Source organism: Alexandromys fortis, unplaced genomic scaffold, assembly GCF_014885135.2.
Source record: "Alexandromys fortis isolate MF-2015 unplaced genomic scaffold, M_Fortis_MF-2015_v1.1 scaffold_3, whole genome shotgun sequence".
NCBI classification, from domain to species: domain Eukaryota; kingdom Metazoa; phylum Chordata; class Mammalia; order Rodentia; family Cricetidae; genus Alexandromys; species Alexandromys fortis.
Window position 1 is genome coordinate 9841944 of NW_026067909.1, and position 22021 is coordinate 9863964.

Sequence of the window (22021 nt, forward strand, 5' to 3'; positions counted from 1 at the left end):
AGATCAGGTTGGCCATGAACTCACAGAGATCCATCTGCCTCTGCCTCCCAAGTGCTGGGATTAAAGGCATGCGCCATCACCTTCCAGCTTCTCTTACATCAAGTTGACATGAGCAAGAGTGATCTAAGAGGAAGGAACTTCAACTGAGAAAGTGGCTCTATAAGAGTTGGCTGAAGGCAAGCTTATTGGGTATTTTCTTAAGTAGTAATTGATGTAGAAAGGCCCAGCCCATTGTGAGTGGGGCCATCCCCAGGTTCTATAAGAAAGCAGGTCGAGCAAACCATGAGGAGCAAGCAGTACCTCTCTGTGGCCTCTGCATCAGCTCCTGACTCCAGTTTTTTGTCCTGCTTGAGTTCTTGTCTTGACTCCCTTCTGTGATTAACTGAGATATGGAAGCGCAAGCCAAAGAAAGCCTCTCCTCTACAAATTGGATTTGGTTATAGTATGTCATCACAGCAATAGAAACTAAGACAAGCCATTCAGTACTGAGATTCAGGATGTCACCATGACCTGCTTTTTCACCTAGTTTCTAGGGTTTGCAACTTAGATGCTTGCATAGCAAACATTTCCAACCTTGTTTGTTTTCTGAGACAGGGTTTGAGGTAATTTACTACTTAACTGAGGTTGACACTAAAATCCTGAACGTCCTACCTTCATCTCCCAAGTGCTGGGATTATAGATGTTGACACCTTGCATGGTAAATACTGACTTTTTTCACCAGTGTTGGAAATTGAACCCAAAGCCTCATACATATTAGGCAGTGTTCTATTTTCATTCTATTGCTCTGATAAAACACGAACTAAAAGCAACATGAAGAGGTCATGGCTTATTTGGCTTACATGTCCAGGTCACGTCCATTATCACCGAGAGAAGGTATGGCAGGAACTCAAGGCACACTCTTGGAGGCAGAAACCATAAAAGAAATCTGTTGGCTCAGAGCCTCCTGCTTAGCTAGCTTCTCCCTGCCCTCCACCCCCCACAAGGTTTCTCTGTAGCTTTGGTGCCTGTCCTGGAACTATCTCTGGTAGACCAGGCTGGCCTAGAACTCACAGAGATCCACCTGCCTCTGCCTCCTGAGTGCTGGGATTAAAGGTGTGCACCACCACTGCCCGGCTAGATTCTGTTTTGTTTTGTTTTTGAGAGAGGGTCTGTGTATTTACAAGTTGACTAGTTTTCCTTTTAGATTCTGTGGATAATAAAACTGAGATACCATCACCATTACAGCTATATACCTGACAATCCAGAACACTTCCTGAATCTTACTCCTTTAAGCGGCTGGGCAGAGCAGTTAACTGCTACAGACCACACTCCATTCTCAGTCTGGTACTGAGAATATCTGAAAAACTTCCAGTACTATAGAGCTGGGAATATAGCTGAGTTGTAGCACACTTGTCTCGCATGTGTGAATTCAGCGTCCTATAAAACACACTCTCTCACACACACACACAACAGAAATGCCTTCTTACAACTATAATCCTAGTACTTTGGAAATGGAGGAAGGGGGATCAAGAGTTCAAGATTATCCTTAGCTACATATTTAGTTCACCAGGCCATTTCATCAGGACTTCTGAAGGTGGATCTGGCATCAGTGAGCAGCATCAGAATGTTGGTTACAGAACGGCTAGTAAAGAGTTAAAGGGATGGGTAGGTAGCATTTGGGAAATGAAGGTAGAAAAACAGAGTTGAAGTTCATTTTTGGTTCCATAGTGAGTTTGAGATCTGCCCGGACTACAGGAGCCTCTGTCTCAAAACAAAACAAAACAACAAAACCTGGGGGCTGGAGAGATGGTTCGGTAGTTAAGAGCATTGCCTACTCTTCCAAAGGTCCTGAGTTCAATTCCCCGCAACCACATGGTGGCTCACAACCATCTGTAATGAGGTCTGGTGCCCTCTTCTGGCCTATAGACATACACACAGACAGAATATTGTATACATAATAAATAAAAAATAAATATTAAAAAACCCAAACAACAACAAACATCCCCCAAATCCCCAAACCCAAAACAAGCAAAAAAAATATACATAAAACAAAGGAACTAGAGACATGGCTCAGTGATGAAAAGAACTGGCTTCTTTTGCAGAGGACCGAAGATCAGTTCCCATCTGTAACTCCATTTCCAGGGGATCCAATGTCACTTCAGTCCTCTGCAGGCACCAGGCACCCATATAGTACATATACATACACGAAGGTCAGCACTTATTGGGTTTCTCTGTGGTTTTGGAGCCTGTCCTGGAACTAGCTCTTGTAGACCAGGCTGGTCTTGAACTCACAGAGATCCGACTGCCTTTGCCTTCCGAGTGCTGGGATTAAAGGCGTGCGCCACCACTGCCCGGCTAAGTAAATCTTTTTTTAGAAAGAAACAATAACCATGAAAAGGTTGGGATGGTTAATTTTACGCCAAATTGATATAAGCCAGAGTCATCAGAAAGGAGGGGGCATCACTGGAGAAAATGCCTCTGTAAGATTGGGTTGTAAGCAGGCCTGTATGACATTTCCTTAATTAGTGATTGATAAGAGAAGGCACAGCACATTGTGGGTGGAGGACACCTCTCAGCTGGTAGTCCTAGATTCTACGAGAAAGCAGGTTGACTTGAGTTTAGTGTTGCTTGCATTTAATTCCAGCACTCAGAAGACAAGAGGCCAGCCTTATCTACAGAGTGAGTTCCAGGACAGCCAAGGCTGCACAGAGAAACCCTGTCTTGAAAAACTGAAGGGGAGGGGGGTAAGGGAGGGAGGGAGGGAGGGAGAGAGATAGGAAGGAAGGAAGGAAGGTAGGTAGGTAGATAGATAGATAGATAGATAGATAGATAGATAGATAGATAGATAGTCCTGAACAAGCTATGATGAGCAAGCTGGGTTTAAGTTTCCTGCCTTGGCTTCCCTTAATGGATTGTGACTTCAGAAGTGTAAACCAAACAAACCTTTTCTTCCTTAAATTGCTGTTTTTGGTCATGGTGTTTCATCACAGCAATAGTAACACTAACAAAGACAGAGGTGAATTCAGAGAGGTTTCACTGAGGACAGAGGCAGAGAGCTTATATGCATGTGGTTAGATAAGATATTAATTAACTAACGACAAGGGAGAGTTGTTGGAGACGTGCAGGAGCAGGGCCATGGCAGGACTGCGTCCAGACGGAAAAGTGGACAGACTGAAATTTGAGTGGACAGTGACAAGTAGTCAAACATCCTGCCCCAGGGAACATAAATATCTATACATCCCTCAAGGCACATACTGCATGTGATGGCCATGTGATGGTCATGTGATGGCCATGTGATGGTCAGATGTCAGTTTATGGGACTATCTCTGCCACCACTGCTGCCATGGGAGAGTTAGTTTTCTCTCTTTTTAAGTGTCTGGTGTATTCAAGACATTCAATTTCTTTTTTTCTTTTTTCTTTTTAGAGACAGGGTTTCTCTGTGTAGCCCTGGACCAGGCTGGCCTTGAACTCAAAGATCTGCCTGCCTCTGCCTTGGAAGGGCTGAGAGTAAAGGTGTGCACCACCACTACCCAGAAAGGCCTGGCTTTTCTGAGACCATTTTAATGCGCCCATGTGTCCTTGTGTTCCAATATACTTTGATAAGCTTGTAGGTGGTAACTTTGCAATTTCTTAGTAATGTCAATTATCAGTCTGTGCCTCATGGGTGGTGCTGGAAAGGTGGTGGAGCCTATGTGCTTGAATGAGATACAGAGTTGCCCTGCCTCTACTTCTGCACTCAGAATAGAGTCGAACGCTGCTTGTAAAATGGAGTCACCCAAGACAAGGCACAGCCTGAAAGCCGTGGTTTCACATAAAATGTAGTAACTTAGAGCAAGTACAGCCTGATCTCTATACTAGGTTAGCCTTTGACCACTAAGCTACAACACTAGCTTTGTAAAAGATTATTTGAAGACCAGTATCAGCTACAGAACAAGCTTGAGGCTCGCCTGAGCCACATGAGACCCTGTCTAAACGAAAATTAATTTCGAGACAGCGTCTCATTAACTTGCCTATTTGATCTTATACCTCCAATTCTCTTTCCTTAGCATTTGAATCAGCTGGGATTACAAACTATGGACTACCATGCTCAATGACATTTGTCTTATTTTTTTCTATGGTCCTGGGGACCTCAGGCATGGTCTCATACATTCAAGAAAAATGTTCTGCCACTGAGCCACACCCACAACCACTTTAGAATTTTTGAACCTTTCCATATGTATACGTTGTTTTTGGGCATGGGTTACTCTGCTTTCAGGACCTGGCCTTCCCTGGCTTTTTGTCACTTCTGATGACCTCAGGTCATCTAATCACAGAGAGAGCCACGGGGTCTGAGGACTTCTACATCTCTATACTTCAATAAGCTCAGGATCTAGGCACACCTGTGCTAGAAAGAGAACCGCCCCGCCTCCCCCCAGCACTCCACAAGGTTCATTATCTGTAACCTACTGAAGAAATTACAGGAAAACTGGGCCATTTATAAAACCGACAGGAGCTGTGAGCAGACCCAGGTGAGCACAGGAACCGAGACAAGGTCAGGCGGTGCTGCAGAAGCTGTCGTTTGGGATGCTTTGCTAGTCTCTCTGAACAACCCCAGCTGGAGCCTGCAGAGCCCTTACTGCCTAGTGGTTATGGTGAAAGGTGGGGCTCTCATTCCTCAGGATGGCACATCAGCAGCCTCTCTTCCAATGAGGAAAGGCCTTGAAGGACCACGTACTCAGGTTCCAGGCTTGAGTGGTGAATGTGATGCCGGTACTTGTGTCTCTGGGAGGGAAAAGGTGCTGGCAGGTGGAGGAGTCTTTTCTACAGCCCCTGGTCAGGCCTGATGTAGCACACCGTGTGACCCTATGTTGTCTACTTATTTTTTGCTGTGACAAACACCTGACAAAAGCAAGTTAAGAAAAGGAGGCCTTGGGCTGGAGAGATGGCTTACCGGGAAAGATTTAGCATGTCTGACTCTGGCGGCACTATGGAGGTTTTTTATTTATTTTTATTTTTTTAAATATTTATTTATTTATTTATTATGTATACAATATTCTGCCTGTGTGTATGCCTGCAGGCCAGAAGAGGGCACCAGACCTCATTACAGATGGTTGTGAGCCAATATGTGGTTGCCGGGAATTGAACTCAGGACCTTTGGAAGAGCAGGCAATGCTTTTAACCACTGAGCCATCTCTCCAGCCCTATTTTTATTTTTTTAAAATTGATTTTTGTCTTTTTTTGCCTACCTAAGTTTTGCCCTATCAAGGACCCAAAGTAGTTTCTTTGTTACCCAATGAAAGCAACACAAAGACAGAAGACCCTCCTACACCATTCGTTCTTTTCAATCAGCACAGGACCCGCGCTGCCTATATTTATGGTGGGCCTTCCCATCTCAATTTAACTAACCTAGAAACTTCCTCACAGGCTTGCCCAGATGTTTGTTCTCATGATGATTATAAATCCCTCAAACTGACAATCAAGATCAACCATCTTTCGAGATGGCTCAACAGGTAAGGGTGCTTCCTTGGACTCACAAGATGGAAAGAGAGAACCGACTCTCATGAGGGGTCTTCTGGTCTCCACATTGCATACCCTTCAATGAATAAATTATGATAAAATTTTATTTAACTATTAACCATCACAGACAGTTGTGGTGAATCTCAGAGTCAGTGCAATGGAGGAGTCTGAGCCCCTCCTGCATCTGTATTCCTCTCTGGGCATAGGCAGTGGGGGTTCATATTGCTCCCTGCCTAGCACTCCTCATATGGTCCAGAAGCATCCTTTTGATGGGGAGGACAAGCTAAAGAGTCAATACCTCTGCCAGGAGATGACTGTGGGAAGTTTATTCTCTGGTGCTGGCTCTTTGCCTTAGAAAATTTAGTCAGGCAGCCGGGAGGTGGTGGTCCACGCCTTTAACCTCAGCGCTCAGGAGGCAGAGGAAGGTAGATCTCTGTGAGTTCGAGGCTAGCCTGGTCTATAAGAGCTAGTTCCAGGACAGGCTCCAAACGCTACAGAGAAACCCTATCTCGGAAACAAAAAAACAAAAACAAACAAAAAAACAAAAACAAAACCAAAAAAAATCAAAACAAAACAAAAACAAATTTAGGCAAACTCAGCAGCCTTGCCAGAGAGTTGGCTTTTTATAATCTCAGTTACAGGGCCTTAGTGGGGTGCCTGATTCCTGGGAGGGCCCTCCTGTCTCTTCCATCTCCAGGCTAGACTCCACGTGGACTCTGCAAAAAAGGTTGGGAAGGGACAAAAGTCTGCCTGGTGGATTTGGGCCAGGATAACCACCTGAGGTAGGGAGTTTCCTCTTCAAAACCACCTGGTTTCACATAAGAGAGCTGGGGAAGAGCCATCATACTTTCCATTTCCTGAAGTGTTGGGCCCAGCCAGGTCCTCTGCAAAATGGGATCACAGGAAGGATTCATTGGGTCCACTTGGCTAGAGAGTGGAACAGGGGAGCAGAAGTAAGAAGCAAAGGGGCCTGAATGGGTGCTGAGAGGTTGTACTCCATACAACAGTCACCTCGGCAAGGGTGGTCAGTGTATCTTCAAGCCTCCGTTTCCCCTTTTGTAAAGGAAGTGTCCTGGAGCAGCGCTTCCTTTCGTCCCAGTTTAGAGGCTCGCAAACGCCTCCGGCTCTGGCTCCACACGGGTGGTAGGGGAAAGAGGCCAGTCCCACCACAAGAGAGCTATGCTGAGGCGGGTTTGACAGACGAAGGTTGACCGCTGCAGGTGCTAGTGTAGCAGCACCGCACCCCACTTCCTCCCCTCCCCCGTCTTCTGCGTGACACAGGGCTAGTAGGCTCTGGTGTCGGTGTCCTTATCTACGTGAAGCCGGGCCCACTCATGACAGCAAGATCCGGGGGCTAGTCAGGTTTACTTTAGAAGGATTCTTTGCCAGGCGGTGAAAATAGGAGGCGCGGCGCCTGCGCGCTCCGCACAGCACAGCTCGGCTTCTCCGGGCCGCGGTCCGGCCCCATCCAGCGCCACGCCTCCCCCCCTCCCGCCCCCGAGCCCTGCACTGCGAGAATGCGCACGCCCTCTCGCACCGCCCATCGCCGGGCGCGAGGGCTCAGCGTGCGCGTCGGCGCGTGCGTCGTGCGTGCTCGCGCGCGCGGCCCAGCGAGCGGCGCTCGGGGGCCCGAGTGGCTGTGGCTAGGCGGCTCCGCGCTCCAGGGCTCCTCGGCGTGACGGCCGCGCCCGCGCTGTTCCAGCCCGCCGCCGAGGCCGCTCCCGGGGCGCGAAGATGCCGGCCGTATCCAAGGGGGACGGGATGCGGGGCCTAGCGGTCTTCATCTCCGACATCCGCAACTGTGAGTGCTAGGCACCGGGAGGGCCTGAGTGGGGGCGCGGCTGGGGGTCCGCAGGTGCGGCCGGGGGCCTGGGGGTGCGGCCCCGATGGGGAGGGCTATGTGAGCGGGCGCGCGGGTCGGCGGAGGCCTGGGAATGAGGGCTGCGGGGTGAAGATCGCGCGGTGGGGCGGGGGTCCCGCGCGGGCACTTAGGGTACAGAGCGCGCGTCCTGGGTGCACATCTGGCGGGAGTTGGTTGTCTGCTGCGGAGACCCAGGCTAGGGCGGGGGTGGTTGTTTCCCTGGTGTTGGACAGACAGTGGGGGTGTGGAGTGGAGATTCAGGCCACCGTGCGGGGCTGGGTCCTGGACGTGCTAATCTGGCAGTGGGGTGGGGGTAGGAAGCAGAGGTGCGAGGCAGAGATCAGAGGGGGTGCGGACCCCGGGTGGAGTGGGTGCGTGTATCGGTTTGGACGGCTGGGGATTGCCTGTGGGTGTTCAGACTGAGATGCGGGGTTTAGGTGTCTTGAGAGCTAGGGGTAGCAATGGGAACGTGGGGCGGGGTGGGTTGTCTGTGGGGTTTGTGGCACCGTCGAGGGGCTTCCGGCCCAAGACGCCCCTCCCCAGCATGATGTCATCTTGGTCTTTCTAGTAATGGAGCTTTTAACCCAGCCTTTTCCAAAACAGCGTGGATTTTCTCTTTGGGCGGGGATCAGGACACCGTACGTCTCGGACCTGATTCAGGCGGAGTGTTGGGCGATGATTAGATCTCACCCACTGCGATTAAAGTGACTCATTCCCCCAGGGAACCGGCAGCAGCCGGGTGTGGATGCTGGAAGCTGCTCTTGCTTCTCTGCTGAGAGCAGTTCTGTAGACAGTGTCCCCTGGGTAGAAAAAAAAAATCCGCCCAAAGTGAAATGGGTCGGAAGGTTAAAGGTCAGGTAGGGTGGGTGCCCAGGACTTTGGCTGACAGAAACTTCGGAGGGTGATCAGACAGCCCCTTACTGAAGAGAAGAAAAGCTATTTTCCTGTCAGTTGGTTATTAAATCTCCCCCCCGCCCCTCCCCCCATCCAGCAAATAGCTGACTCCATGACTTTTGTTACTTTAGAGATTAACGTGTGTCCCGAGGAACTTTGTCCGGTGCTGTCATCAGACTAACACTTTAAGACTGTATTCCCTAAGACTGGGTGCAGGACCCCAGCTTGCCTGGGTCTGCAGGATTCTGGAAGAGTAGATTGCTGTCCTCTGCAAAGAAACAAGCATCCTTGGACTAGGGCTTACCAAAATTGTAGACCATAGCATTTATAGTCATGATGCATTTTTTTTCTAAAATTTTTGTTAAAAAACTACATTTATAGGTGCGTGTGTGTGTGTGTGTGTAGGTGTATTCATCTACAAGCCATGGTGCCTCTGAGGTGGTGGTCAGAGGACATCTCTCTGAGAAATCCCTTCTCTTCTTCCTTCATGTGAATCTTCAGGTATGGCATGGCAGCCTGGCCCGCCGCCCCTGCCATCTCCTCCATCCTGTCATTGTATTCTCTGAGGAGAGTTCAGCTGATCAGGACATTGAAAGTGAAAGCCAGTTTCTCACCCAAGTGTTTGATCAGAGGTGGCACCTAGTGAGAACTTGGTAAATGACTTATTGCCTGTCTGTAGAGCAAGCTTTCCCTGTGTTGGAGCAGCTGATCTTTGGGAATGATTGGCATTTGTTGGGGGGGGGCATTCTGTGTCTTGGAGTATGTTTGGTAGCACCAGGTGCCTCAGTTGTAGTGGTGGTAAATTGTTCCTCAAAGATGTAGGAAGCATACAAGATCATTCCCAGAGGAACCATTGAAAGAGGGGGTACCTGGGCCTATCTGGGATCCAGGTCTCTGTCTGGCTTTCCTACTGTCTGGCCTCATAGACACTGTGGCCCTCCGTAAGGAGCTGTGTCCCCTGTTGTGATGTCTTTTCCAGTGGAGTCTGTGTCCTGCTGTACAGGAAGCACCAAAGTAAGGGCCCTCTGTCCTCGCTCTTTACTTCACCCCTTCCGTGCCCCTCAGTGTCTGGCACACAATATGTCCTCTGTCAGTGAGTCAGCTACAAGTAAGACACAGAAGCTCTCAGGAGGGAGCAGGGACCAGAGTTGGTGCGAACTTGATCCCTAGGCCATGAGGAGGGGCCACAGTTGTTTACTCATGGTGAGAGTGAGTGGTGGCTCTGTGGAGAGGCGCTCCCCAGGTCAGCCCCCAAGGTACAATGCAGGATCCTGGCTCTGCATCCAGCCCCATAACTGGAAGCCACCTGCCAGTGAGCCTTGGTTCTCAAGAGTTACTTGTAGGCCGCAGTATCGTCGGAATCTGTTTCAGCAGCTTTTTAACCTGATGCTGCTCTCTTTGAAGGCCTGTGTTGAACCTTGAGAGAAAGGGAAGGATCAAGGGGGACAAAGGGATGTGAGCGGGAAGGTTCTGCATCTGTTTGCACTTGGGTTACTAGTTTACCCTCTTAGCATAGGCAGCCACCATCCCGCTCCCATGTCACTTAAACCTGTAGCTTTGCAGCTCAGGTAACAGACAAATTCTGTCTCTTAAGACTAACTTACTTGCCCTTTCCTGATCTACTTCAGCCAGGGCTATGAATTCAGTAATGTTATTTCAGGGTGTCAGAGTCCTATAAATTGCTTCTGTTTCTCTTGCCTTTATTTATTTTTATTTATGTATATGTGTGTGCCTGCTTGTTTATATGTGTATCACGTGCCTGCAGGTTCCAGAAGAGACCAGCTGTTGGATTCCCTGGAACAGGAGTTACAGGTGGTTGTGATCTATCCATGTGGTTGGCGGGTGCTGGGAACTGAACCTGTGTCCTTTGCAAGAGCAGCACGTATTCTTGACTGCTGGGCCACCTCAGCTTGATTTTTGCTTCTTTAACAACGTATACATACAATATATATATGCATCCAGTATTATATATATCTGTATATATGCATATATACATTTTATATACATATATAAAATGAATGTTTTGCCTGCATGTCTGACTGTATGTATGAGTGCCACATGGGTGCCTGTTGCCTGTGGAGGTCAGAAGAGGATATCAGACCCTTTGGAACTGGAGTTATAGGCAGTTGTTAGCAGCCATGTGAGGGTTAGGAATTGAACCAGTATTCTTTGCAAGAACAGCCAGTATTCTTTTCTTTTTTTCCCTCCCTTTCTCTCTCTCTTTCCCCGAGACAGGGATTCTCTGTAGTTCTCTGTAGTCTTGACTTTTCTGGAACTCGCTCTGTAGACCAGGCTCAAACTCACAGAGATGCCTCTGCCTCCCGAGTGCTGGGATTAAATGCCTGTGTCACCATGCCTGGCATACCCAGTGTTCTTAACTGCTGAGCCATTGCTGTTTCTCTTGTAAGCTGTCATGAAGAAAAAAAATTTGAGCTGGTAAGATAGCTCAACTGGTAAGGGCACTGGCTGCCAAGCCCATGACTATAGCTCCATCCCTGGTCCCCTGTGGTAGAAGGAGAGAACTGACTCCCAACAGTGGTCTTTAGCATCTCCATACACACCGCGGCGTGTTTGCTCTGGCACATTTGCCCCACCAGATGTTAAAAAAGTAAAATTCTAGTGTCTTTTTTTTTTTTAAAGTCCAAGTTTTAAAATAATTTCTTTTTCTTTCTCTTTTTAATCTTTTGGTTTTTCAGGACAGAGTTTCTTTGTGTAGTCCTGACCTTCCTGGAACTAGCTCTGTGAACCATGCTGGCCTCGAACTCACAGAGATCTGCCTGCTGTGTCCCAAGTGCTGGGATTAAAGGCATGTGACACCACTGCCCAGCTATAATTTCTTATTTTGAAATATTTATAGATTCATAGGAAGTTGTCTTAGGTAGGGTTTCTATTGCTGTGATGAAACACCATGACTAAAAAATAAGTTGGGGAGGAAAGGGTTTATTGGGCTTACACTTCATTCAGCATTGCTGTTCATCACTGAAGGAAGTCAGGACAGGAGCTCAAATAGGGCAGGAGTTGATGTAGAGCTGATGCAGAGGCCATGTAGGGGAGCTGCTTAGTGGTTTGCTTCCTATGACTTGTTCAGCCCACCTTCTTATAGATCTCAGGACCAGCAGTGTCAGGGATGGCACCACTGAGCATGGGCTGGATCCTCCCCCATTGATCACTAAATGAGAAAATGCCTCACAGCTGGGTCTCAGACATTTCCTCAACTGTGGCTCCTTCCTCTTTGATGACTTTAGCTTAGCTTGTGTCAAGTTGACACACAAAACCAGTCAATACAGAAGTTGTGAAGAAATTGACAGGAAAGTCCTTGGCATCCTTTACCCCACCTTTCCTGATATGGACATCTTTTGTAACTAGGATATTTTCAACACTGGAAAACAGTACAAACCACTGGGCTATATAGATTTCATTACTTTCTTTCTTTGTTTATTTATTTATTTATTTATTTTGGTGCTGGATTTTGAATTGAGGCCTTGAGTATTTCAGCCCCTAGATGTCAGTAGTTTTACCTGTACTTAACGTGTATCTGAGCATGTGTGTGTGTGTGTGGTGCTGTGTGGTTTTAGTTTGAGTATCTTCGTGTGACTTCCACCTCTGTGAGAGACTGCTCTGCTCTGTTACCATGAAGCTCCGTGGCATCAGCTCTCATAACCACACCTACCGCCTCCCACCATGGCAACCGCTAATCTGCTCACCAGCTCTGTAATTTTGTGATCTCAAGGATGTCACATAAATGGAATTGTACAGCATGTGACCTTTGGAGGTTGGCTTTTTCACTCAGCGTGGTCCTTGACACCTATATCCTGTTGTATTGATAGTGTTCCAAGGAAACCACAACCCTTCTGTCTGACATTAGGGGTTTGGAATTTCACTTGCTTTTCCATGAGTGATGTATGTCCATCAGGCAGAACCATATATTGCTTAAATAAGCATGCCTTCCTCTTTAGCTTTTGCAGTGCTGAGGATGGAACCCAGGCCTCACTCTTATTAGGTGAGAGCACTGTCACTGGGCCACAGAAAGAGTAGAAATGGAACTTGTCTACTGCTGTTGACATACCAACAGTCCAGTATGATTGGGAACACCAGTGATCCCCGACTAAGGTGCTTTGGCCCGGTGGGGTTTTTGTTCTTGTTAATGTGCATGCAAGCAATGCACAGTCCATGAAAATCTGGCTTTGAGTTTGTATCTTCTCCTGGGCTGCTTGTGGCATGATCCTTTCATGACACTGAGCAGTGGCAGTGAGTGCCGCATACCCTCAGTCCCTGGCCACTAGTATAGACAAGTGTGGTTCTGCAGTGTGCTGCTGAGCTTGTGGCTCTGGGCTAAGTGTGTTCAATGCCTTTTCTGCTGCACTATTTTCACCTTACTGTGGGTTTTCTGGGCACAACTTCATCACAAGTTGAAGAGCATCCTTCTATGACTGTGCTGAACACGGCATATTCTGAGAATTGATGCAGAACAGGCAGGACTACAACAGAAAGACAGAAGGGCTTTGTGAGAGTAGTCATGTTGCCATGGGCAGGAAATTGCAAAAATTGCCATTTATCCCTGTGTGGGGGCTGGGGCTGGGATTGGGGCTTAGAGACAATGTAGGTTAGGTGCCTCCTTAGGGCTCAAGTGAAGGAAGACAAGGGTGGCCAAGTGGTATGTCTTGAATGTTCCTAAGAGAAGAATGTCGTTTGTTGTGCGCAGCTATCAGGGTCTGCTGTTGTGGATGCCCCTTTGAACTGTACTTTAGCATTACTAAAGTCTCAAATATTTATTTATTCATAGAACCTCAGTTATTAGCTATAAGTTGGACATTCAGAAATGGAGCATAACAATTCAAATTCTGCTTAAGTTCCATGTAAACATTAAATATAAAGTTATTTGATTTTCCTGCATAATGGTAAAAACAAATTAAACTTGGTCTGTTGAATATTTTTATTTATTTATTTGTTTGTTTATTCATTCATTCATTTATTTTTTTGGGGGGTTTTCAAGATAGGGTTTCTCTGTGTAATAGCCCTGGCTGTCCTGGAACTAGCTCTTATAGACCAGGCTGGCCTTGAACTCACAGAGATCTGCCTATCTCTGCCTCTTTTTTTTTTTTTTTTTTTTTTGATTTTATTTATTATGTATACAACAGTCTGCCTCCCTGTATGCCTGCAGGCCAGAAGAGGGCGCCAGATCTCATTACAGATGGTTGTGAGCCACCATGTGGTTGCTGGGAACTGAACTCAGGACCTCTGGAAGAACAGTCAGTGCTCTTAACTGCTGAGCCATCTCTCCAGCCCCCTATCTCTGCCTCTTGAGTGCTGAGATTAAAGGCATGCAGCACCACTGCCTGGCTGTTTTTTCTTAATTTTTTTATTTATTATATATACAATATTCTGTCTGCATGTATCCCTCTGGGCCAGAAGAGAGCACCAGATATCATTACAGATGGTTATGAGCTACCATGTGGTTGCTGGGAATTGAGCTCAGGACCTCTGGAAGAGCAGCCAGTGCTCTTATCCCCCTGGCTGGTTTTTTTTGGGACAGGGTTTCCCTTTTTTAATTTTTGTTTTCTTTGTTTGACTTGCTCTTTTGTTTTATTTTTTAAATTTTTATTATTTGTTTTTTTTTGAAACAGGGTTTCTCTGTGTAGCTTTGGAGCCTTTCCTGGAGCTTGCTCTGTAGACCAGGCTGGCCTCAAACTTGAACTCGCATAGATCCACCTGCCTCTGTCTCTGCCTCTTGATGCTGGGATTAAAGGCTTGTGCCGCCAGTGCCTGACTGATTTGCTTTGTTTTTAATTGTATTTGATGTGGTTATGTGCACAGGAGTGCAGGTGCCTGTGGGGCATCAGATACTCCAGAGCTGGAGCTGAAGGTGGGTGTGAGCTACCTGATGTGGGTGCTGGGACTGAACTCAGGTCCTCTGTAAGGGCAGCAAACTCTCTTAACTGCTGAGCCATCTCTCCAGCCTTTGTTTTCGTTTAAACAAATCTTTACTTTTGTGAGACTCATACTGTAGTCCAGGCTGACCTGGAACTCACTGTGTAGTCCTATTGTCTTAGCCCTCTGAGCACCGTGTGAGCTATCACACTTGGCATATTTATTAATTGACTAATTAATTAATTTGGAAATAAGGTCTTTTTAGGTAGTCCAGGCTGCCTCTGCCGTGCTGAGATTATAGTCATGTATTATAGTCACCATGCCTAACTTTTTGTTGAATTTTAAAAAGAACCTTCAAAATTAAAGTCTATGCAGTTCACTTTGTCTTCTTTCCTGACTGTCCCATTGAAAGTGCTGACTTTTTGAGAAGAATGCTTGTCTCGCACATTTTCTTTTGCAATCTTCTGCATAACTCATATCCCTTAGAAACCCATTTGTAAGCTTGTGACAGTATGAAGAGGATGAGGAAGGAAGTCTCTGCTACAGGCAGGGCTCCTGTGCTGCACTGCACTTTGATCAGGGCATACAGGCAATGCCCGCTTCCTAGCACCATAGTGCCATCTTCATAGCAACTTCTCTCCCTCCTCTCTGAAGGGTGGTGTCACTGTTTCTTTTATGACACGTTGGCTGCCCATTGCATATCCCATAGCATCTTCCCATGTCAGAACTTAGCAGTGATCCCATGGCCCTCCCTGCTCCCAGCCTTGAATTCACGTGTAGTCCAGGTTAGCCTTGTTAGTGCTAGGATTGCAGTGTGTGGCACCACACTTGGTACCTCTTTCCTCTTAGAGTGATTCTCTCTGCTGCTTTGGCAACTGCTTGCAGCAGGGTTCTTAGAAAGGCTGTTTCTGTGGGATTAAATGGCATTTCCTCGGCTCTTTAAAAAACAAATGAGTCAGACTAGAAGGGCAGATGAGCATCTGCTGTAGAAAATGGTTATTTTTTAAAAAAATCAGTTTGATTTTATGTGTATAAGTTTTGTTTGCGTGTATGTCTGAGTACTGACTTCATCCTGGTGCCTGAGGTCCGAAGGTGTTGGATTCCCTGCAGCTGGAGTTCTGGATGGCTGTTGAGTGCTGGGTGGGTGCTGGGAAACGCGCCAGGTGCTTTTAGCCACTTAACCATCTTCCCATCCCTGAAAATGGTATTTTGAAGAGAGTTTACATAGTATGAGAAGAGTTGAAATACATAGTGTGAACTCTTGAGCAGAAGGGTTGAGCGCTGGTGGATCTCATCTGTGGCAGATTCTTGAGCCAACCCCGAGCTCAAACTTGAGGATTTATAAGGTTCCAAAACAATAGTATTTTTGTTAATCTGTAATAAACTTGTCAAAAGTGTTGGTTGGCCTAGATTGCCAAGATAGCTCAGAGGGTTAAGACTGACAACTAGAGTTTGATCCTTAGGACCCACATGATGGAAGGAAAGAACTGACTTCCTCAAGTTGTCTCTGACTCCAACACATGTATGATGGCACATGTGCATGCTCACACATATACAAATAAGTAAATGTAATTTAAAAAGAAATAAAAAACCAAAAAACTATGCTGAAGCTATGCATGGTAGTGTAAACCTTTAATTCCAGAGGCAAGACTGCATTTGATGTCAGCCTGGGTTTCTCAGCGAAATGCCATCACAAAGAAAAAAAACCCTCTTAAATCAGAAAACTTAAGAAAAAAAAAAGCAGTGAACCAGCACTGCCATTAGGATGGACATGGTGGGCTCTTACCCGATAGATTTCTTAGATCTGGAGGTGGAGTGGAATGGACACCTTTCTTGATGGATTTATCTGATTGGAGGCGGGTGATCCTACAGGAGGCGTGGAGAAATAATAGAGCTACATAAGGTATTTGGATATTACAAATCTGCAATTCCAACTAACTTTGGCGGATTATGTACTTGGGTGCGGCCTTGCCTAGCAAGCATTCTTTTCAGGTGGAATGGAAGTGTGTTGTGTAGTCCTCACCTGACTGCAGGTTAATAAAATACTGGAATGTTCGCTCCCACCCTCCCATCTGGTCCACAGTGAATGGCATGTGGCCTGGTGTGGCCTGATGTGGAAGCTATGGGAGGTACAAAGTTGGATGGCGTCTTTCAACTTCTGTGTGTAGACGCTAAATGAAAATCTCTCTAAATAGACAGAAATGCAGATTGAATAGCCTTCACTTAAAACCTAAATGAATAAGCTAGGTGTTCTGCACGCTTGTAATCCCAGCACTGCAGAGGCTGAGTGAAGCAGTAGAACCATGAATTCCAGATCATTATGGGCTTCAGAGGAAGACCCTGTTTGAAAACAGCAGCAATAACAAACTCCAGACTGAGTGGTGGTGGTAGCACACACCTTTAATCCCAGCACTTGGGAGGCAGAGACAGGCAGATCTGTGAGTTCAAGGCCTGGTCTACAGAGCAAGTTCCAGAACATCCAGGGCTACACAGAGAAGCCCTGTCTCAAAAAAACAAAAAAGAAAAAACAAAACAAAACAAAAAAACAACAAACAAATCCAAACTAGAGATCAAAATCAAACAGATGGTTTTTACTAAGTTGTATGCTGCCTTACACTCAGATTGCAAAAATATATAATAAGGGTTTGCTTTTTATACTTTCCTGACTTCCGTGTGAAGGCCAACAAGGGTGACGCATCCTGAAAACACAGTGCCACATGTGCAGTTTATTCTGGGAGATTTCAGGGTGTCTAGGATTAACTGGGTGTTGCTGTGCTGAGATGAGGGCCATGGCAGTGTTTCATAATTAGTCCTGGGGTGGATGTGGCATTGTTAGGCTTGGCCAAGATGTATAAAATAGATAGCTTGTGAGTAGACAGAGGCTTCACTGGGAAATAGTGTCCTGTACACAGAATTGCTGAAGACCTAGAGTGTGGAGCCTGAGGTTACAAAGTCAGAGTTGCCAAAACCCTCCAGGGAACTGGGTGGAAAAGGGTGTTACTCCTGGCCACCCTGTGGCCCCTGTAGCCAAGAATTCCGTTGCCAACCTCACCCATTTCTCTTCAGTATTGTTAGAGAAGAAGGGCTGAGGATTAGAGGTAGGAATGAGGGTAGGTTAGGTCAGAAGGGCTTCTGTGGGAGGAGCCACAGGGTACAATGCTGGACTGGTGGTAGTGGGATTTTCAGAGGTGGGTGGGCAGGGATGTGTCCACATCTGCCTGTGCCCCAGTGGAAGAGGGGTTCTGCTGTGGAGGTCCCATTCTCTGTTGTTAGGTGCTGTAGTATGCAGTTCATTCACATGGCCACCAAAGCTTTGAGCCAGTGCCTCTCTTCCTGCATTGTGTGCTCAGGTGGAAAAACCTGTAGCCAGGGTTTCGTCAGTCTGGTTCCTCTGCCCTGTGCATATCTGGAGCCTGAAACTTCAACCTATGAGAACCACGGTGGCTTGGCATTTACTGCTCTCCCATTTACCTTCCTTGGTTGACACTGGCCTCAAGGATAGCTGAAAGGCAGAAGGCCAGATTCTTCTGATGAAGGTCAAGTGTGTTGGTGGTAAGGTAGGTGTGGTGAACCCTCAGGTTGCCCTGGGGCCTAGGCTGCTGGCTCCCTGGGTTCCCAGACAGTTGCCTGAGGGCAGGCTATGCCTCCTGCGAGGTGGTGGAGAGGAAGTCTGTGTTCTAGTTGCAGTTTCAAAAGCACTAGATTATGGTGAAATCTTTTAAAATGATGAAAATACAAGTTGAGTATTTTGGAAAAGTTCTGTGTTTTTTATACTTCAGAATATAATTCTGAGGCTGGGTGTTGTGGTTCATGTCTTTAATTCTTGCACTTGGGAGCAGAGATGGGTGAATCTCTGTGAGTCTGAGTTCAGTCTGGTTTACACAGTCCAGGACAGCTAATAGAGACCTATCTCAAACAAACAAACAAACAAACAAACACCAAACCAAAAAACAAGCAAGCAGCCCAGCTTTGTATCTTGAGGCTCCTCCTACAGAAGCCCTTCTGACCAAAGCACAGCCTGTGCATACCTGGAACCCCAGCACTTGGGAAGCAGAGGCAGGCAGGAGGATCAGGCTACATAGCAAGTTTGAGGCTAGCCTTAGATGACTTGAGAACCTTTCTGAGAAGACACCAAATTGAACCATAACCAAAACACCAAACCACCCACAAACAACAAAAACCAGATCATTAGCTTTTTTTTATTTTTGGTGGAGGTGGTTGTTGCTGGTCACATTACCAACAACAGATCAGAGTCTTGCTTTTAACCTCATTGTGCCTATAGAAATTAGAAAATCTTTGACCAGTTCTAAGCTTATTGGTATTGTGGGCTGCTGTGAGTCTATTTACAAGGAATTTAAAGTATGCTCTCTTTCCTCACCACTGTTAGCACACACTCTGTGGTGATGGCTACATCGCTTAGGCTGACCTCCATCTCCTGGGTTCAGTCATTTTCCTGCCTCAGCTTCAGGAGTAGCTGGGAAGACTGGTATGCTGCCCTGTTGGCTGCATTCAGTCAATTCTCCCTGTTAAACCTTTGTTGCCGTATTTAACTGTCCCTTCATAGACTAGCAAGTCACTCTCCTAAGAAGTAAGAGTAAGGCAGGTACTCCCTGGCTTGTCCTTCGACTGCTGGGACTGGCTCAGCTGGCATTCTTTGCTCATTTGTGTTGTTTTTAGATCAGGTCCCACTAGGTAGCTCTAGACGTTTTGGAACTCAACTTCTTAGACCAGGCTGGCCTGGGATCCTCTGGAATTAAAGGCGTGCACCACCATCCCTGCCTTTTGAAGCTGACATTCTTGTCATTGTTTTCCTTTTGGTGGGAGGGTGTGGATCCAGTTCTGTGAAGTGCTGTATCCTTGACGTCCTCCACATCCTCTGACTTTTGCTGCAGATCTAATTTAAATATGCTTCTTCATCTTTTTTTTAAACAAGTAACTTAGAAAACACGCAGGATGTGAAGGTGCACCGTTAGGATCGACACATTTTGGAGGCCGAGGCAGGAGGATAGTGGGTGTGAGGTGAGACTAGAGAGACAAAAAAGAAAAACCACAGATCTCTGTGTTACGTTCTTGTTCCTTTGCTATACTTTTATTCTTATTTTCTTTTAGCCTTGCTAGGGGTGGAAGCTGGGGCTGTGGGATCCCTAGACACATTCTCTCTGTACTATATAGTAAATTGCAGGTGATTTTTCTTTCTAACCAAGGTCTCACCACGTAGCAAGATTGGCCCTGATCTTTTGATTACCCCCCCCCCCCCAATCTTTGCCTTTCTAGTGCTGGGATTCCAGGTGCTAACACACTTGTGTTGCTATGGTTTTTGTTTGTTTGTTTTATTTTTAGACAAGGTCTCACTGTGTAGACCAGGTTGGTCTTGAACTCAGAGATCACCTGTTTCTGTCTCCTGAGTGCTGGAATAAGGATTTTTGCTATGATTTTGATGCAGCACCATTCTTGAAGGGTATTCTGAGGATGTATATTTCAAATTTCCTTTATTTTTTTCTAGGTTGTGTGTATGCATGGGCACTGGAGCACTTTTTTTTTTTTAATTAACAACTGGTCAGGGATGGTGACACACGCTTATAATACCAACACTAAATAAATACATAAAATTATTATTATTATTTTGGATTTTGAGAGAGGGATTTTTTACGTACATATCTCTGGATGTTCTGATTATGCTGAATAGATCAGACTGGTCTCAAACTTACAGAGATCTGCTTGTCTCTGCCTCCTGAGGGCTAGGATTAAAGGCATGGGCCACCACACCCATCTGAAATTAATATTTTGACACAGGTTGCACTATGTAGCCCCTACTGGCTGGAATTCTGTGTAGACTAGGTTAGATTTACACAGAGGTAGCTTGCTTTACCTTCTTCTTAGTACTTTGATTAAAGGCTTGAGCCTTGTACCTGGCTTAGATCTACCGTGATGCTGTTCTACCCTGTCACCTTCCATCCTGAATGGATCATCTGGAAGGAGGCCCTTGTCAACTGTCTGATCTCTTGGCTTGAGTGCCCCAGATTTTAAAATTGTTTGAAATAGGTACTGAAGAGATTGATCAGTGGATATAAACATTTTCTGCTCTTGCAGAGGACCAGAGTTCAGTTCCTAGAACTCACAGTTAGTGTGCTGCCATTGCCTGGCTGACATTAGTTAATGTTTCTTATCCTTGGGATTTAAGTTTGTTTTAGGCCAGTGAGTTTATAGTTTCGAAGTTTGAAAGATAGATGAGATAATCTACTTAAACAGAGAAAAAGTTCACTTTTGTCTCACAGCTTTGGAGTTTTCAGTTCTTGAGTGGTTGGTCCTATTGTTTGTGGGCCTGTGGCAGGACTTCTTGGAAGCAAAGTCACTTAACTAAAAGCACCAGGAAGTGAAGGGTAGAAGAGGATGGGGCCCACAGCCCCTTAGGAGAGCAAAGCCCCCATGACTCAAAAGACCTGCCCTGTGTCCCACTTCATATAGGTTGCTTCCACCCATGGCCAGTGCTGGGAGGTCATGTTCTTCCTCAAGCTGGGGAACAAGCCTTTAACACATTGACTTTTGGGGGACATTCCAGATTTCGGAAATGGTAGCTGTAGTTCTAATCAATTTTGAAACCCATCTGCATTCTGATCCACACTTTAGTTGCTTGTCAGGCTCCATGAAGTTCCTCAGCCCTCACCGTTGGTCTTTCTTTCTTTTTGCTCTACTTCCTTAAGTCCCTGGGGCTGCCCTCCCAGCTGCTGATCTGCAGTGTTAGGTCTGGTTGACATGCTGGACACCACATGTCTCACTCATCTCTTCTGAATGCCCTGTGCTGCCCTACCGGCTCTATCCTGTTGGCTTCTTGTTCCTTTTATGTTGCTTCTTTTTTCTTTCTTTCTTTTTTTTTTTTTTTTTTTTTCCGTTGCTCACAGGTGACATTTTTCTAGGATTTAGATATTGTGAGTCCCACCTTGGTTTTGAATCATCCTCTTGTCTATAAGTACCACAGAGCTTTGTTCTGGCCTGAAGCCCTGTCAGTTGGAAACAGTTTGGTCTGTCAAGGAAGGACTAGAGTGGCCTTAGGCCCAGGGCTATTTCACTCTTCTCTCTCTGTGTCTGTCTGTGTCTCTTTCTCTCTCTCTTTCAGAGTCTTGTAGGCTTGTTGACCTCCATCTTACTGTGTACTTATTGTGTAGTGGACACTGGACTTGAACTCATGATTTTCCTGTCTCCACTTACTGAGTACTGGAATTACAGGTGTGAACCCACAATACCTGGCTCTCATTCCCTCGTTTAAGGCAGGGTCTTTCTCCAGAAGCTGGCCACATTGGGCTCTTTGTCGTTGAGTGGTTTCCTTTTAACCAGGTCAGTCAGTGCTTGTCAAATCACTTCCTACAGAGTCCCTCTCCTGCTTAAGTGAGACAGCAGGCCTGCATCCCCTCTCTTTGGCAGGAGGCTGGAGCCAAAGCTTAGCTTTGGTGTTTTTTTGTTTTGTTTTGTTTGTTTCTTGAGACAGGGTTTCTTTGTAGCTAGCCCTGGCTGTCCTGGAACTCACTCTGTAGACTTGGCTCGAACTCAGAGATCTGTCTGCCTCTGCTTCCTGAGTGCTGGGATTATAGGCGTGCACTACCACTGCCTGGCTCTTGGGTGTCTTAGATCTTTAGGAGAGTAGGGAGACTTGTTATGAAAGAGCGAGGAGTTTAGAGAAGAGATTCGGGCTAGAGGTAGAAATACAGGGTACCGTTACATTTAGAGCTGGAGTGGAGGGCGTACTGGGTGAGGGCAGAAAGGTACAAGCCCAGGAGGAGTAATGGAACCATCACTCTGGCCACCCTAGTTTATAGCTGACTGCAGGTTTTGTGCATTTCCCTACTCCGGCTGAGCAAGTGAGGCAGCTGCTGTGACTACTGCTGCTGCTGAGTGCTGGGGCCCAGATTCAGGCCGTGGATACTACAG

At 46.5% G+C, this 22021-nt stretch overlaps 1 protein-coding gene across 2 annotated transcripts in view; it reads left to right on the plus strand.

The window, feature by feature from the left end:
- Positions 1 to 7064: 7064 nt before the first annotated feature.
- Positions 7065 to 22021, plus strand: part of Ap2a2 (adaptor related protein complex 2 subunit alpha 2) — a 66363-nt gene continuing 51406 nt past the window's right edge. For both annotated transcript variants that reach the window (XM_050136668.1, XM_050136670.1), the window contains exon 1: positions 7065 to 7276. In XM_050136668.1, the coding sequence (XP_049992625.1) occupies positions 7210 to 7276 (67 nt within the window). In that variant the 5' untranslated portion in view covers positions 7065 to 7209. The remainder of the gene's footprint in view (positions 7277 to 22021) is intronic.